The sequence below is a fragment of the Lathamus discolor genome, chromosome 6 (assembly GCF_037157495.1).
Source record: "Lathamus discolor isolate bLatDis1 chromosome 6, bLatDis1.hap1, whole genome shotgun sequence".
NCBI lineage: Eukaryota > Metazoa > Chordata > Aves > Psittaciformes > Psittacidae > Lathamus > Lathamus discolor.
The window spans coordinates 30,590,950-30,608,433 of NC_088889.1; the positions used below are offsets into that span (position 1 = coordinate 30,590,950).

At 38.7% G+C, this 17,484-nt stretch overlaps 2 protein-coding genes across 6 annotated transcripts; one reads left to right on the forward strand and one right to left on the reverse strand.

Annotated features, from left to right (window-relative positions):
• Positions 1-400: 400 nt before the first annotated feature.
• Positions 401-14,750, reverse strand: CPSF2 (cleavage and polyadenylation specific factor 2). The gene is made up of 15 exons (XM_065685649.1): positions 14,560-14,750; positions 13,792-13,978; positions 12,185-12,344; positions 11,992-12,097; positions 10,321-10,450; positions 9,864-9,979; positions 9,082-9,269; positions 8,388-8,678; positions 6,531-6,631; positions 5,994-6,194; positions 5,196-5,348; positions 4,407-4,632; positions 3,279-3,578; positions 2,237-2,371; positions 401-2,133 (listed from the first exon to the last, which is right to left on the reverse strand). The coding sequence occupies exons 2-15, from the start codon at positions 13,938-13,940 to the stop codon at positions 2,041-2,043; spliced, it is 2,349 nt and encodes a 782-aa protein (XP_065541721.1). The 5' UTR covers positions 13,941-13,978; positions 14,560-14,750; the 3' UTR covers positions 401-2,040.
• Positions 14,751-14,825: 75 nt separating this feature from the next.
• NDUFB1 (NADH:ubiquinone oxidoreductase subunit B1) lies at positions 14,826-17,264 on the forward strand. 5 transcript variants are annotated; one of them, XM_065685653.1, is made up of 4 exons: positions 14,850-14,934; positions 15,597-15,675; positions 15,763-15,907; positions 16,929-17,264. In XM_065685653.1, the coding sequence occupies exons 3-4, from the start codon at positions 15,768-15,770 to the stop codon at positions 16,963-16,965; spliced, it is 177 nt and encodes a 58-aa protein (XP_065541725.1). In that variant the 5' UTR covers positions 14,850-14,934; positions 15,597-15,675; positions 15,763-15,767; the 3' UTR covers positions 16,966-17,264. The 5 variants fall into 5 exon arrangements, with proteins under 5 accessions (XP_065541724.1, XP_065541722.1, XP_065541723.1 ...); XM_065685652.1 differs by lacking the exon at positions 15,597-15,675 and having other exon boundaries at positions 14,826-14,921; XM_065685650.1 differs by lacking the exon at positions 15,597-15,675 and having other exon boundaries at positions 14,827-14,934.
• Positions 17,265-17,484: the final 220 nt, after the last annotated feature.

Here is a 17,484-nt window from a genome sequence, read left to right on the forward strand (position 1 = left end):
ACTAAAAAGCCCTGAGTATCAGCTTTCTAGGTCTGATTTCAAGCCACACTTACGCTGAATAGACTGAAAAAGAACAGCTGGTTTGCTCATACCAAGGCTTGAACATCTTCCAGTGATGGCACTAATTTGGGGCTCTCCTCTAACAGAATACAGGAATTTAATGAACGGTAACCTAAAATTTTGTTTAACTGCGCAGAATTTGAATCAATAGGTTAAAAAACCAAAACTGAGAGATTTTTGATCAGACTCTCCTGTCTTTATCCTTTAAGAACAGCACTATTTTTAGTTTGATTTCCTAAGGGATTTTTTCTTTATTAGCATATTGCATGCAGACATGTGTGAACTCTGCCCACGCTAAGCCCTCAAGTCCTAAGGCCAAAATCATCACGGACAAAGAAACTCACTTTATGAAAGTTCATTAGTATCAGCAACAATACAACAGTATTAACCAACAAGCACCCAGTATCATATAGATTTAGATAGCATTGCTACAAACCAGCTATGAAGTTGTGGCTGTCAGTAAAATAGAAAATAAAAAAAAAAATAATAAAAAAATCCCAAAGCAGCACATTGAAGCCATTCAGTCATTCCTAGCCAAGGTTTGCTTTGTGTAACAAAATACGTTGCCAATGAGTATTCAGTTTTCAAGGTTTCTACATTTTTAGCATATAGTTCTAGCAAGTGCTTGTTTTGTTTTAACACGGTCTTCAGTTTTAAGTTACTATTTAAAACAGAATAGTCTGTAGAGCAGATAGAAAACTATTTCTCAGCAATAAACTGCAAAGTTAGTTATCTTTTCACTGAGAGCCCACAGGGCTATTTTTGCCACTTTTAAAAAAGTGTTTTATTTAAATATACACACAGAAAGTACGTATTACATTGCTGCTGTATGTAAAAACAAGCAAGCAACTCTCCGCTGCCAAAGCCGGTGGTTCACACATGGACAGGTAAAACAAGTATTAAATAAACTCTCAAGAGGCCATTTGTTTAAGTTATTTCTCAGAAATTAAGGTGCCCAAAACTGTGCTCATTTTCACCTAAAAAGGTCAATTCCCAGCATCAGCAGCTACAGTAAGTCCCACTGTCAACTAGAATGAAAAATGGCACAACATATGCAAATAGAATGAAACATGGCACAGAACCATTAAACAGATCACATGAGTCAGATTTCAAGATAAAGGATCTTCCTGAACTTGGCTCATGGCACTCCAAACAAACAGCACTGCATGGGTAAAGGCTTTAAGCTTTGGAAGGATTAAAGTCAGAACTCAAAAAGATTTTCCAGTTGGCATAATTTTGCAAAAGCTTGAACTGAAGCACACAATCAACTGCCTGACAGTATTATCCAGTCATCCTGGAGTACCTTTCCAAAGTAAATTTTTTTATATAGAATATAAAATGCTGTTCTGGAACAAATCAGTAAGACACAGCAGATGCAAGACCAAGATGCAGTCGGATTAACACTGGGGGAAAGGTAGACAAGTCTAGCTTTAAATGGCTATTAAAATTGTACTTTAGCTAACCTTCATTTAAAAGAACAAAAACCAAACAAAACAAATCACACTTGACTGTCCTGCTAAGTCAGAGTTATTTATAAAACACAACCAAACAAAAGAAAACCAAACCAAAACCCCCAACTACACAAGAACCAAAATGAACAAAAGCAAAGCAAGTCATGGTTCCCCAACTAACGTTGTTTTAAAATAGAAGAAAAACTTTGCTCTATTTTGTATTCTTTGGCAGGGAATCTATGAAACTAAGACACACTCTGACAATTTGAACCTTTCCTAAGGATAATCATAAACTCATTTACAATATGTTATGTGGAAGACAGCAACAGTTTGAAAGTCGATAACATGGAATGTACCAACAGATTTATGAAGAAGACGAGTAGCCATTATTTACATGTTCAGGGTAGTTAATTGTTCTTTAGGAATTAGGTTTCACCTGTATAAATTAGAAAGCTACAAAAAGTCAAAATTGAGAGAAGTCCCCACTGTCTTTAAAAGTTCAAATAAAACCATTTTTGCAGCACTTTCCTTAGACAATAGCATATTGCTCGTATAAAAGGTCTCTTATCCTATAGAAGTCCTGACAGAGACAGCCTTCCAATCCAATGCGCCCCGTTTCAGTCTGAAACAAAAAATGTTTCAATTTATTACTTTTAAAATGAAATTTCTCATTAGTGTAATTTAGAATATTATTTACCAAAGAGTTTAATACACAGAACACCTACCCTGCGAACAGCCACCAGGTTGTTGCACACAAGAACTCCTCCTACAAATTCAGCTTGAATACCTTCCCGCAAGAGAACTTGCTTGAAGTCAGACAGCCTTGGCTCATTCATAAACACAGACTGATGTCCAAGAACCTTTAAACAACACACACACAATTAATACTTCTGCTACCAAATACCTCCCCCATTTTTCCCAAGATCTCCTTATCATTGTGTTGGCAGCAGTGTGGCCAACTACAGGACTATAAATGAGAAGGTAGGTTCCGTTTCTGTTCACCTGCAACAAAACATTTCCAGGACAGGAAAAACCCAGAAGTTATCCGTCAAGTAAAAGCAAAAAAAGGTTTATTTCTCTGTTCACATATTGAAGACAAATTGAAAGCTGTCACTGAAGCTCCCTCTCCCAAGCCATGTTATGCCAGGGACAGAGCTGCAGTAAGCTGTACTGTTTATCAGTACATACTTCTATGACAGTTGTCATGAATCTGAACAGACTTCAGAGTTGTCTTCTCATTTATCTAGCTCCTAGAACAGACTACACTTCGGACTGTGCACGAGTATTTTAATAAGCAATTCTAGGATTGGAAGGCATTGTAATCATTAAATGGAAAAGATAAAAATTGTATCTACTCACACACAAAGTACTTTAAAGCAAAGATAAATTTATAGAAGTCTCAAATCACTACTAAAGGAGACATGAATTTCAGTACATGAAGTATTTTCCATAGCATCAACAAAACATAATGTAATCCAGGAGTGACTAAACATCAACTAGTTTCCAAATCTGCAAGTACTAAGTATGAATATAAAACATGTTAGTTAAAAATCTTTATCTTCATAAATAGATGGTACTGTGTACTGGGCAGTGTTACTGGATGCAAGAGATCATCCTCACCTACAAGCATGAAATATGAACAAGAACAGTACCAGGTTTAGGCTTTCATTTCAATAACATCACAGCATCAACCTCTAAGCACTAGAAAAAGCCAAATGAATACAGAGCTCTTGAAAAAAGAAGCCCAAATCAGCATAATTTCTGTACCTCATGGGGTGGCAGAGGTTCCAAAGTAGGAATGATCTCACTCTCCTCACACATATCCTTGTCATCATCACCAAAGAGGCTTTTCATGGCCTTCTGCTGTGCAATGACACTAGAGTCTGAAGAAGGCACATCCACTTGCATCTCTAACTCTTCATCTTCCCTCAGCTCCCCCTCTTCCAAAATAACTCCAGTATCCACTTTTGAAACCCGCATGTCCAGAACACCATCTATCCAAGCCAACTCAGCATCCTTGGCTTTACAGAACTGAAGGGAGCTGACAAGAGAATCTTTTAACCTGACCTGGTTTGCACAAAATTAGAAGTGCTATTAGTTTGATGGAAAACACAGAATTCTTATTTCAAGCTTTAAACCAAACAAACAAACCCCCAAAAAACCCACAAAAAAAAGGCAGTCTTCCTTTTACTATCTCTCCACATAGGTTTGATTCACACTCTTTTAGGGCAGGAAAGGAAGGAAGGAACTGGTATCAGCAAGGCAAGACGGTCTATACTTGCAGAATAGAATTTGTATAACCCTCATGTTGTTACTCAAAAGCAGTGAAGATCAGTATCTTTAAAGAACCTATGCAACTGCAAACTTGAGTTAAAAGGTAAACCAAGAGCAATCAATTCCTTTTAAAATATCAGAAACTTTTTTTGCAGCCAAGAAGTTCCTCAGTTGGCTGTAGTAAATTTAAGGAAAGTTTCCATAGATACATTTAGGTTACTGAACAGCAGTTCCAAATTTCAACCCTCCAAAAATACAACCAATATTTTATAGTAAAAAGGGACGTCATAAATATCAGATTCTAAAGTGACCAAAACACTACCTTACTCTGAGTACTCTGGTGCATTCCAGGACTTTAATCCATCAAAGCCCTACTCTGAAAGACTGTTATCCACATGAGATTGTGCATGATCCCCATAGCAGAATGAAGCTGTATCCAGGATACTACAACTATCCATTTGCAGCACAGCCCGATCAAAAGACACTGGGGTTCTGATGCCCCACTTGTATCTATTATTTTCTAATTCAATGTCTCAAGTGCACTTCATTTGTTTAGAAAGCTTCAAACAAAAAACAAACTAAGGCTAGTAGTTACAAAACTAACAAATTCCACTACCTTACCTGGTAAATGTGAGTTTCGCTGGTTGCATCTACAGTTTCATGTAGTTTTGGCATATAAACTTTAATATCTTTTCCACCAAAAGCTCTGCAACATTCTGCAAGGTCCTGACTGGCCTCAGGTGGTCCATGGACAATGATCAGTTGCCTTGGTTTCATTTGGTTAATAATTTTTTTAATTGAGTCACCATCTGAGCGTCCTTCATAGTCAATATATGTAACTCTGGCTCTAATTTGAATTAAAAAGCCCAAGAACAACATTTTTTAGTTTAAAAGATTTAACCTTCAAGTGCTCCAAAATACTTTATTTAAAAATAGAAGATATATTGAAATCATTCTACATCAGCAAAAGCTGCCAGTACAAGGTATATTATCAATCAGTACGTATGTGCATTTAACACTATAAATTCTCAAAATTCACTCACACAGTTATCCAAAACAGGAGATAAGCTTATTTGAGTAAGTTCTTATTTAAAAATAGATATATGAACATTTGAGTATCTATGCTAACACACTATTCTTCCTCTTTCACTTGTCTCCATCAGACAGAACAAACAGAATGCCTTATGAGTGGGGAACCATAAAACCCTGTACCACACCCCAGAAAGGACTATTAAAAAAACTAACTTAGCTTGGGGGATGAGGGGTGGAGGCACACCAAAACCGAAACAACAAAACAAACCAAAGACCAAGCCCTTTCCCACTTTGTTAATTCCAAACTAGCCTTTTACCCAATTTGCACCGTACCCATACCACCATTCCAGCAGAACTGACAAGAACAAAGCCACTCACTTAATTTCCATTGATTCTGTTGCAGAAATACATTTGGTAGGAACATCTGATAAATCCTGGTCCATAGGCTCTTCTCCATTTGTCAAACCAGATTCTAATTTGCTTTTTTCTTCTTCTGTTGCTTGAAGTTCTGGAACTAGAAAATCCTCAGGTCTAAAGAAAGAAAGGCATTTTGTTTTTAACAGTCTCACAGTGAAATCAAAGCACTACATGATGTAAAAAACAAATAATGCTGACTGTTGCTACTGAGATGTTTTATAACTTTTATAGCCAACAACTGCTTTCAGTATTTCCGTATCTGAGCAGAGGTCATCTGGAAAATACCACTTTCCTATCTTAAACAACCTTGACATCTTGGGAAATCCTGCAAAACTGAGGTTTTCTAGCAAGTATTCCTTACACAAAAAGAACAAAAATCACTAGATTTTTCTAGGGTTAACAATATTCTTTCCCATCATTACAAATTTATTAAAATTATGTGTAATTTAAAGCAGAAAAATAGTCAAGTTAAAAAACTAAACAAAACAAAACCTATCTCAAGATTAAAAAAACCAAAAAACCAAAACAAAAACTGGAGTGGAAACACTTCCAAAGAGGTGTGAATACAGGCCAAGGATCAGGACTCTGCAGCTTCAAACCGATCATGAGTTTCCTGTGAGACTTAGTGCAAACTGTTCTAACTGCAGTTGAAAGAGTATGCAAGAGTGGTGCAAAAGAGACAAAACTGTCATTTTTATTACTTTTATTTCTGAAGTATTATGAAGCTGCTACATGTCAGTATGCATTCCCACCACATACTTGATAATCTCGCCATATTCATCCCATTTAATTCTTTCTTCAGGGGCTGGAAACATAGGATAAGACTTTTTTGCCTGCTTGAAGAAGCTTCCTTTCCGGCTACCTTCACCTTTCATCATCAAATCATGTTTGGTCTTATGTACAGTTGGCTGATCAATATCCTCTTCAGCATCACTCTCATCGCTGGAATCGATATCTGCCCTGAAATGACATTCCAAAAAAGCTGGCATTTTTTTCCTTCAGGTTTAATGTTACATAAACACTCTTAACTGGAAAATAACAGTTTACATAAACACTAACCAAGGACAAGAGCAGTTTCTGTATCTGAGAAAGAGCTCACAGTCAAAGGGCAAATGAAACAGGTCTATCAAAACACCAGATTAAAGATAACTACTCCCAATTCCTCAGTGCCTTTAGACAACTCTATCAAAACTATGTTTTTCATTTATCCCTGTGAATGGCTGAACAGCAGAATGTTCACACAGAAATCTCAGCTCTGACCCTAACTGCAAGTACAAGAACAGCCAGTATACTTACTCTTTAGACTGTTCTAACTTCTTAGCTGCTTCTTTCTTTAGTTTCTCCTTTTCTAGGTATTCTTCAAGTTCTTTTCCTTCCAACTTGACACGTTTCCTCAACTGAACAGGATTAAAATTAATATTATTGTGAGCAGTGGACATGACTTTAATACCCTTCCTACACACTGCTAACAAGAACATTCATATTTAAGTACCAAGGGCAAATACAACTTGTATGTTACATACAACACAAGATTATGCAAATGTGTGACACTTTGGCATGGCAAAATCATGACAATGTTACCTACTAGTAGATTCTACTTTAACAGAAAAACATTTCAAAAAATATTAAAATAAAAAAATACAATTTTTTTTTTTAATTTACAATTTTTTTTTTTTTAAACATCTTCAGGAAATCTCTCTCCAACAAGGGAATACAAATACTCCCAGATGAGCAGTGTTTACTTTTTGTGTCGCTAACAACATAGAATCATAGGTTGGAAAGGACCTCAAATATCATCTAGTTCCAAACCCCTGCCATGGGCAGGGATACCTTCCACTAGACCTGGTTGCTCAAAGACCCATCCAACCTGGCCTTGAATACTTGCAGGGATGGGGAAGCCACAACTTCTCTGGGCAACCTCTGCCAGGGCTTCACAGTAAAGAACTTCTTCCTAATATCTAATCTAAATCTACCCTCAAACCAGAAGGGCCTGGCAAAGTCATACTAACAGGCAAAATAACAGTAAATTTTATTTCTTGCTTTCTGAAAATAAAATTCAAATACAGGCCACTTTGAATAATGCTGAATTCTAGTAATAGTCTAATACTGTAATTCAATGCTTCCAATTCAATCTAAAACTAAACCAAACTGCATCATGAGGACTGAAATTATCATGGTGATCACAAGGGAATCACATTAACAATGTTTACACCGACAGAAGCAGACAAAGGTATAAAATTACTGAAAATAATAATTTTAAAGCAAGAATAACAATTAAGTGTGTCCTAATTCCTGACTTATTTTTCCAGTTCAGGGGGGATATATTGTAATTTGACTTGATTCTTCCCTCATCCAAAACCAGAGTAGGAACAGGAATACAAAAATGGTTAGGGACACTTTTCCCCCATTACATTTTTTTTTTTTCCCCTGGAAAAGTAATAAGCCAGAAATTCTGCTGGACTAAGATATGCCCCATTAAAGTTAATGCTGCTAGCACGACCTAAAGCCAGTTGAGGATATGACCTCTTTTTTCAACAAGTGGCCAGATCCTGCCAGGATAGAGGAGCTGGTATATGTGCAACGTCATGGCGCAATACCATAGAAGAATACCATGGTGCAAAAACCATAGAAGGGCTACAGGTTGTAAACCTGACTATAAAACTGAATCTTATTCTGGACAGAGCAGCCAGGGAGCTGCAGGATGGTGGCTACATGGTGTGCAGAAGCCCATGTGGGTTTATGGCTGGACTCAGTCTTGGAGGTCTTTTCCAATCTACCTGATCTATGATTTTCTGCCAAGAATAACCCATCATATATTGTGATCTGTATATCAATTGCAAGCAGAATTTCATCTATTATAACAAAACCAGAGTGTTTTCTAAAGATAAATATTTAAAAGCAATTTCATGCTCATCTCTATGAAGTATCAGTTTTGCCACACACCAAAAAGCATTTTGCTGTTTTTAGTATGAGACCTATTTTTATCCAAGTCTATCCACAACCAGTTAAGCATGCAACATACTGATTTCAGATTTCCCTCTGCCACTAGAAGTGTTTTCAGTAGGTCAGAAAGGAAACTAAGTTCAGCTTTACCCAAATTCCCTCAGACAGCCCACAGTAAAAAAATCACTGGCATATACAGATGCCACTTACCTCAATATCAATTACTTTCTCAGAAGGATTATCAATCAGGAATCGTGCTAATGTTCCAGCTGTAGTCCGGTAAGTTAAAATTATAGAGTTTTTGGAGTCCTGGCACCACTGAATGAAAAGATCTCTAGAAAACCCACACTCTAAGTCAGGCTGACTGGCAAGAACAACTTTTGGACTCGGCACTCTTGCCAGATCAGACAGACTATGACATAAAGAGAGATGGCGGAACTGAAAAGGATTGTTTCTCTTGTCTTCAAAGCACCTCATCAACTTGTCGCTCATCCATTCAACCTAAAATAGGTTTTAAGAGAAAGTTATTTATAAGAATACAAGTCCTACGACAAGGTAAAAACCTGATAAGAAGTACAGGATGCAATATGCACTCGAAATATGCCTCTCATCAAGGGTAGAAATAATGCTGAGCATAACCAACACAAAAGCAAGTACTTTAAGTCCTCTTCTTAAAGTTATAAACTATGTTAATTAGTATTGTGATAAAACAAAAAATGAGCATCAAGACACATGCTTGTAGCCATGACTGCACTCTGTTACTTGATTGAAAGATCTGAGACACAAACACACACTGTAAAGAGGAAAACATCCAGTATTTACTCATTCTTTACTATTAAAAGAATGTTTTGGCATACATATTCCATTACCCTCATCATAAATGCATTTTAAAATCAGAACAAACCTGCGATTTAGAAAACTCCACTACATTGTAGCTGACGTTATTCAGAAGTGCTAGGGAGTAGACTCCTAATCCTGCATCCTTCGTTCTCCAGATCTGATCAAGGAGCTGAGCAAGCTCCAGAACTCTGCCTGCTGTATCCACCGCTATTAACACATTTCCATCACCTCGCAATGTCTCCAAAACATTAGCTAAGAAGAATTAAAAACAAAACAAAAGCCTACTTATACTTTGAACCAAAATTAGAATGTTTGTAGCTTGGTTTTGTTTGTTACATCCACCAGCAATCATAATCAAAGCATAATGAACACAGAATTAAATTAATATTCAAAAGAGATTCAAAGCCACATTTTTATCAACATTAAAGGGAACTGGATTTTTCTTGGTAGCTCTAAAGATCTCACTGTCTTGATGCTACCTTTAATTTTTCACCAAAAAATAAAAAAAAAAAAAGGCAAGCAAAAATAACACCACCCCCCAAAACCAAACCAAACAAAAAAAAAAACCCAAACAAACAAAACCAAGAGTAAAAGAATGTTTAAAATAAGAATGTGCTGACAAAGGAGATACTGGGTGAAATACACTGTTTTCAAGTATGTTTTTGTTGATTTCAGAAAAATATTTAACCCAAAGGATCAGTACAATCAGAAAAGAGCAATTCAAAATTTGTTACATTTTAATATAGGTTATTAGTTGGATGCTGAGGGAATTTCTCATAGAAAAACAACTGACAGTAGCTAACAAATCACATTACTGCTTTTTTCAAGCCCAAACAGAATACATACTCAGTAGCTGTTCATCCCTTTGCTTCCGCCTGGGTTGTACATAAGTAGCATTAAATGAATCTGTAATAAGCAATGAAGGCCTGCTCAGCATTTCCAAGGAACATCCATTCAGATGACTGTGGAAAAAAAATGCAAAATTTCACTTTATTGCATTTCTATTTTACAAGGGGAAAAAAAAGAAGAAAAAGATACAGCTAGCTTCCAAATACCTGCATGCACACAAACCCCTCAGGAGCTGAATGCTTCCTGCTTCAATCTTTATTTCAAATAAATAATATTGAGTGGAATAAAGAAACCCAGAGTTAACACTTATTTCAAACTGATTAGTCTGAAAACAAGTGAAATTAGTGCTCTCATTACAGCTGGAAAGGCACTGCTACTTCCATACCTGCTTATTACACACCAAATGATGTATACCTAACACAACTTTTAATACATATTGCCATGTTATACTTACATCTCCCTCTTGTGGTTGAAATCCACTGCATAAACAATTTCTTCCTCTCCATCCTTGACAATCTTCCAGATTGTGCCTCCTATCATGTGTCCAGCTGGCAGCGGTGTGATTGACAAACCATGTCCTTTGCCTGCAGAAGTTTTCAATATCTTAGATACATGTATTAACATCCATCACTCTGAATAAGTGAGTAATTCTGAACAACGACAGGCCAAAATTATTACTGGCAGAAAAAAGTCAAATGAAGTATGAAAAAAAGCATTAACATCTGTCCTTCCCATCTAGCCAGTAACTTCAAATTTTTTTGCAATATACTTCTATTCAGCCTCCAGAAAAAGAAACTAAAGTGAAGATCACTTCTTTCCCGCACGGATACTGAGAGGCACTGAGAGCTGCTCTATAGACCTAAGCAACAGCAAATTATGTAACAAAAGTATCACATGAAAGCAGGTACTCTGGTGCAAAACAGACCCCTTTCTAGGGCAACACAAGATGCTTACTGCATCACTGGCTGCCTGAGTACTTACAAAACCACATATGTATTACACAAACTGGGAAGTTTTTCAGAATGACAAATACGCAAATCAAACAAATGGGGAAAAGTGTTCAAGTGCTTCAGTCAGGGACAATCGATCTTTTCAGTACCTGATGCCTTTCTTAAGGCATTGCTGCTCCTTGATGTTGCTGCTATTGTTGCCAGAGTAAAATAAGACTACTCGCGACCATTACTCACTGACTTCATTGCGTGCCACCAACTTGAACAGAAGCACACAGCTTTCATAATAATTAAAACATACATCATCTTCTTATATGCATCCACTGAGTCTTTTCAAATCACTTACATTAAATATGAAAGAGTTTTTAAGAAATACCCTAGAAAAAAGTTGTTCACTAAAATTACTTTTAAGATGTGAAAGTTGGCAGCACAAACATAGCCTTGTTACACATATCTTGAAAAAGGGTCAGCAGCCTTTCAAGGACGACATCCTGTTTCTGTTTTCCAAATTACAGGGCAAGTATTTTGGCAAGCAGCATTCAGGAACTAGGAGATACTGCACCTGAGACTAGCTGCTGGTGGTTAGCTTGTATGCGTCTGTTGAAGAACAGAGTTTCCAATTCATTCTGATCTTTGACTTAACGAGTGAGTGAGAAGCTACTGATCCTCTGGATGCCACAGTTCCCAGCAATAAGCTACACTGAATATCATAGAGAGCCAGTGAAGACCTCCTAAGCCATCCACATGGTGTAACTTAACATCTGAAAACTATCCATTCTCTAGAAAGCCTTCCTTTGTGTTACTAGTTATTGAAGAGTTCAGAGTTATCTACCACTAGGCATGAGTATATGCTTTTGAGAGACAATAGCAGGAAAAGTTACAAAAACATACAAGCAAAAACATGTCTAAATATGTTTTGGCATGACCGCCTCCTCATTAAGTGGAAATTCTACCCATTTCCACATACGATTACTGAGGCAAATGTTCAGCTGATATAGACTGATACAGAGCTACTGATACCAGTCCTGCAAAATGCACATGTCAAAGCTTGCTCCCTTTTTAAATTAAATGTGTATATATATATATTATACATATATACATACACACATACTTTAACTTTTAGTGAAAGACAAGTCATTAAAAGTCATTTAGTGAAACTTGGGTGACAACTTTACCTTTCAAGTTCACAATCTGAGAAAACTTCAGCTGTTGTATCTTATCAAAGGCTGCATCTACATCATCCAATGTAAAGAGTGTGAAATCTTCGGTATTATGGCGGGACTAAAACAAAAAAAGTATGGAGAATTCAAGAACCTGAGCACACTACCATATAGATGCTGTGTACAAAAGTTATCAACTTAAACATACCTGGTAGAGATCATACATGAACATCTGTCCCATTTTATATACAGGAATAGTTGCATAAATGGCACAATTCAACCCCATTTTTCCAACTGCATATGGAAGTGCACCAAGGTGTAGAGGGTCAGGATGAGAAAGAAGAACAGCATCAACCTGGTGTACATGTCTACAAAAAGAGGACAACATAAGTTGGTGAGAAGAGTTCTGTATGGTGTTATGTACTCCCTACTACGGCTATTTTGAGAATACATACACAGCCTGAAGGCCAAACAAGAAAACTTAAATCCTTCCAAGTTCAGAATGACGTTTTTAAAATCACCATTTAAAAGTTACAGATATTTCCAAATGTTCAAGTACTAGAACTGCAAGCAAATACTGAAAACATGATTTCAAGGTCTGGAAGACATACATTTCACGTCAAATTCTTGATTAGAAAGACCTTAATATATACTTGGAAACCAGAAAGTGCATTAACTGAGGGGTCAAAAATATTACCAGTGCAGACATGCTAAAAATTGTTTATACACTTAAAATTCAAAACAGACTACAACTTTTCTTCTGATGAGAAAAACCCACAGAACCAAAGACACAACAATACTTAAATTAATAAGGATAAAATCAAAACATATTTCTTTAAAAACATAAAAGTAAAAGACATAATTAGGAAAAAGGACACATATCTGGGGGAGAGTATTCATTTAGAGTATTTTTTCCTTGAAAAGCACTGCACAAAATCAAAATCAGGCTAGAAGTTTACTACCTAGCATAATTGAAAAACTTAAGGGCATAAAACATATGCAACAAGTGAAAACACAAGTATGGCTGAAAGCTTTAAATTCCCTCACATTGTAACTGAAGTACACACATCCGTCTCCATGGCTTTCACTAAAAAAGGGATTTTATCTAATTGTTTCACAGATAGGACCTGAAAAAATGTACAAATTATCCTAAGTATACAATAATTCTTAGTAAGAATTCAAAGACTGCAAGTGTGTTAATGCTAGAAAATACATGACTAAGCTTAGTTTCTTCCAGGAATTGTCATGGCTCATGTAATCAATGCTTGCATTAAAGCTCCTTGCTGTAAACCTGTAGAAGGTTCAGTATTAAAGCCTAGACAGGTATATTTCTTTGCAAGGCTGGGATAATTTATAGAAGCTATTTTAATGACTGATGGTTTATTCAACTTCTTTGAAACAAAAAGAGAGTTGAACCACTTTGTATTGAGCCTATGCATTTTAAGGAGTCTTTCCTTTAAAACTTAGTGAACCATTCTAAATCAGTTTAAAGCCAAAGTCAGTCTCCCACAAACTCTGTTCTATGTCATGTTTAGGGGAAAAAAGAGAAACCAAAACCCACAAACATCCAAGCCAAACACAAACCAGTTTGAGAATTACAGTTAATAGATGTAACTTGTTAAGACTCATAAGAAAAAAAAAAAGATAAATGTTTTTACTGCAAATATTTCAGCAGCATAATTCCCTTCATATAAACCATAACTCTAACAAAGAACAAATCCAAAACAACTTTGGATTTTACATCACCACACACACACCATTGCATGGTATTTCAGAGACCTATCAAAAAAAGAGTGCATTAACTGAACTACTTACTTTTTCAGAGAATCAATAATATCCATAGAAAAGTTTTCATCCCAGCCACAGTCCAAAAGAAAACGAAATTCATCTACTTGCAACAGATAGCAAAGGGCAGACTCCTCCTGCACTCCTGAAAGCGTAGTCAACTTGATAATCGATGTCATTTTCCTCTCCCAAGTGTTTAATCTCCAACAGAACTAATCTGAATGGAGGAAGAAAATGTTTCATTGCCTAAACCAAAGCAAAAGCCTATTTATACCTAACTTCATTCATTTCTGCGAACACTCAGGGTAACACCTACTGGATATTAATTAAGCCTTAGATATTAACTGGATCCTTGCAGGTGTTTGGTTATTACAAAGAAGATATTTTTACTATTGTAATAAAAAGAACCACTCGGAACAGCGCAGTTAGCAGCAGCTCCTCCCCGCCGAGGGCCGGACAGGAGCGGCCCGACACAGCGCATCCAAGGCTGTGTCCCTTCAAGCCCAGCGACTGTCGCAGAGGGTGTCCAGCCAGAGCTGAAATCCAGCACGGGGCGTGCCGGGGGCTACACACGGCGGCTCCGGCATCCCGCTACCGAGACAGCGGCCTAACCCTGACGAAGTGAGCCTCGCCGGCCGGGCCCAACATTAAGGGAGCAAGGCCTGCGCCCACTCCACTCCCCAGAACGAGAGGAAAAGGAGGACAAGTGCGAGCTCGGTGAGGACAAAGCCGAGCGCTCCACGCCTCAGCCCCGCGCAGAGACCGGCTCCCCGCAGTGGGAAGCAGAGCGCTCCTCACCGAGCACCGGGCCCAGCCGCAGTGTCGCCCGCAGCGCTGCCGGCCGAGCAGCCACTCCCGCCGCCGCCGCCGCCGCCGCCGCCGCCGCCACCCGCCCTGGGGTCGCCTGCGCGCCGGCCTCCCTCAGGCCCACCGGCGCGCCCAGACACCGCTTCCGCCCCGCGCAAGAGCCTCCTCCGCCCCGCGGAAGGCGTGGAGGAGGAGGAGGAAAGGTGGAAGGGCAACGGAAGGCACCACCGCGAGGCTTCCCGGGAGGGGTGCGTTCTCCTCCCCCTCTCCCTGCGCAGCCAGTGGGCTCTCCCGGCCTGCTCGCGCCGCCTGTTGCCGGTGTCCTTGGTGTGGGCGCTGCGCCGGGTCTGGCGGTAGGGACGAACGGTAATGGCGTGGGGTGGGAGCCGCTGGTGGGCAGTTTCCGTGGTCCCGGCTTCAGCCTCGCCCTGTGCCCTGTCCCCTGTCCCCTGTCCGTGCGGCCGGAACACAGAGTGGGGGGGCCGGGCCGGAGCGACCTTCAGCCCCGTAGTGTTATGGCGTCTTGTCCCTGCGGGCCCAGGCGTGCGGGGGACGGTGGGGTCCCCAGACAGGCTAGGAGCAGCGGAGCTGGGAGCTTGGCAGGGCTCTCCTGGGTCACTACCGTGAGCGCCGGCCCCAGCCGCCATGGCGACCGCCTGCGGTTTGGGATGTGCGAGCAACGGCGTTGGTTCTGTCCGTCCTCTGTAACTAGTATGTGGGTTTGAGCTCGCAGCTGTGAATTCCGTGGTGTCTCTTAAAACTTACAACAAGACGCTAATCTTAGCTTTGCTTAGGTTGTAAAAGCTCGCTGGATTTTAGAAATGCCCTTTCTTCCTGTCAATTCCCCACTGAACGTATAGATTAACTTCAGCCTTGTTACAGGTAATAAAGTGGCTGTCTACAGGAGTTTAGGTAGTAAACGCATTCGTTAGAGTTACTTTAATGGGCAGATTACTCTAGAACATTTAAATAGAACTATTTCACCAGGGATATCTTAAAAGACGTTTTGTGTTTCTCTCACATTTTAGGTTAAAACTCTCTTCTCCAGGGCCATAAGTTAGGATTCTTTCTAAAACTGTAAGGATTTGGGAACAGCATTGTCTTATAGTAAGTGAGATTAAAGATGCCGGGTATGCAGCACTTTCCATGTACAGATTTATCAGTAACCCTCCTCTGTTATCCTTTTCTCTCTAGCAGCCATGGTGAATTTTGCCCAAGCTCTGCGTGATCACTGGGTTCACATCCTTGTTCCCTTAGGATTTGTGGTTGGATGCTATTTGGACAGACTGAATGATGAAAAGCTGTCTACCTTCAGAAACAAGAGCTTATTATATAGAAGGTTTGCTTATGTTATTTGCAAAATGCTTCTCTGCTCTTCTTGAGAGTCTTAAGTATGAGAAAAAAAACCATCAGTGTCAAAATGCTAAAGGGAAGAAAGCCCTAAAAATTTCAGCAAACATTCATGAAGGGTTTAAATTACTAATGCCCCCTGAAAATTGGGGCTTTAGGAGCCATCTTAGTAGTGAAAGAAAGGATCACCAGGTACTTGTGTAAATCTGGCATTTGAAAATAATCACCAAGGTTTTGAAAATTAACACATTTATGTCATCAGCTGCTGTATCTTCACTGAAGGATGTGATTGTAGACACTGATGAGTTCAGGCTTGCTGGCCGACCTCTGGGGGAGAATTTAGATAATTTAATGCATTGCCTCAGCTCTATCACTATTAATTCTGTATTAAGACTGTAGCGTTAACAAAACAATGTGAACTAAAAGAATGTTACTATCAATTTGCAGGTGGATTTTTTGTTGTTTTGTGTGTTGTTTTTTTTTTACACTCTGATCTCGCCTAATTTAGGTAGACCAGAGTCATAAAGAAAGTTATAAACTTACTTTTGTAGTTAGTTGCGGAAGTAAGTTTATCACATTATCTACCCCATGACACTTTTCTTACTGCAGTTACTGGTGAAATGAGGCTGGTATTTCAGCTTCTGGCAAAAATCCCCTCTTTCACACCCTAGTTCTCTTCCCACTAAAGTAATGAATTTTTGTATTTAAAAGAAGTAGATTTTTTTCCTTTTGGATCCCATTATGTAGAAAGTCTGTTAATATCTTAGAATTCAGCAGCATCAAGCTTCCATTTAAATGAATGAGAGTTAAGAGTACTCAATCTCTTGAAGCTTTGAAAAGAAAAGAGAAAGTGTATCAGTATTGAAGATCTTTTAACTGACAACAGTTGCAAGGAAAGTTAAATTCATACGTCATTCTCAAAACTGTAGAATAATCGCATCTATTAGTAAATGTTCTATAAAATTATGCTAATTTTAGTCTCTTTCCTTTGTTTTTTTATTTCCGCACAGAGAGTTGAAGCCTGGTGAAGAAACTACATGGAAATAAAGGCTGCAGATGAAATGGAAAACATTTTTTTTTCCGATTCATTATCTTATCTGACTCGTTGAAAGCATAGGGTTATGGTTTTTACCTTGGGAGAATACGTAAAGCTGTGAAAGACAACTACCATTCATCTGATAGCTTAATTTTTAATCTGACCTTTTGGAAGATAATTTAATTAGATGACTAGTATGTGTCCAGGGGTTCTCTTAGTCCATAAATGGTGAGAAACGTTTATCCTCAGAAGTCGTGTTCTGGAGGGGAAAGGAAGAATTACATAATAAAGAAAAACTATGCAAAAATCATTCATGTTGTGGTGTGGTTGTAAAATTTATGTATTTATAGGTCATTTGTGAACTAGCCTTCAGAGAAACACGTAACAGAAACCCAGGATGTGGGCGTCCGTGGTTTGTCGTGTCTTTAGCTGTATCTGAACGTTTGTTTTCAGATTTCCTCGGCAGGTTTGTTAGTAATGCCAGCCAGTGGGATGCGACTTTGTGAGCGCGTGTCGGCAGAGGAAGGTGG

What these genes read in the sequence shown, in the direction of transcription:
- CPSF2 (XM_065685649.1), bottom strand. Translation starts at nt 13,940, where the DNA reads ATGACATCGATTATCAAGTTGACTACGCTTTCAGGAGTGCAGGAGGAG. An exon ending in TTCAACCACAAGAGGGAGAT is followed by an intron (nt 9,980 to 10,320) that starts GTAAGTATAACA and finishes TTTTTTCCACAG; the next exon opens with TCATCTGAATGGATGTTCCT. An exon ending in AAGTTAGAACAGTCTAAAGA is followed by an intron (nt 6,195 to 6,530) that starts GTAAGTATACTG and finishes ATGTCATTTCAG; the next exon opens with GGCAGATATCGATTCCAGCG.
- NDUFB1 (XM_065685652.1), top strand. Translation starts at nt 15,768, where the DNA reads ATGGTGAATTTTGCCCAAGCTCTGCGTGATCACTGGGTTCACATCCTT. An exon ending in AAGAGCTTATTATATAGAAG is followed by an intron (nt 15,908 to 16,928) that starts GTTTGCTTATGT and finishes ATTTCCGCACAG; the next exon opens with AGAGTTGAAGCCTGGTGAAG.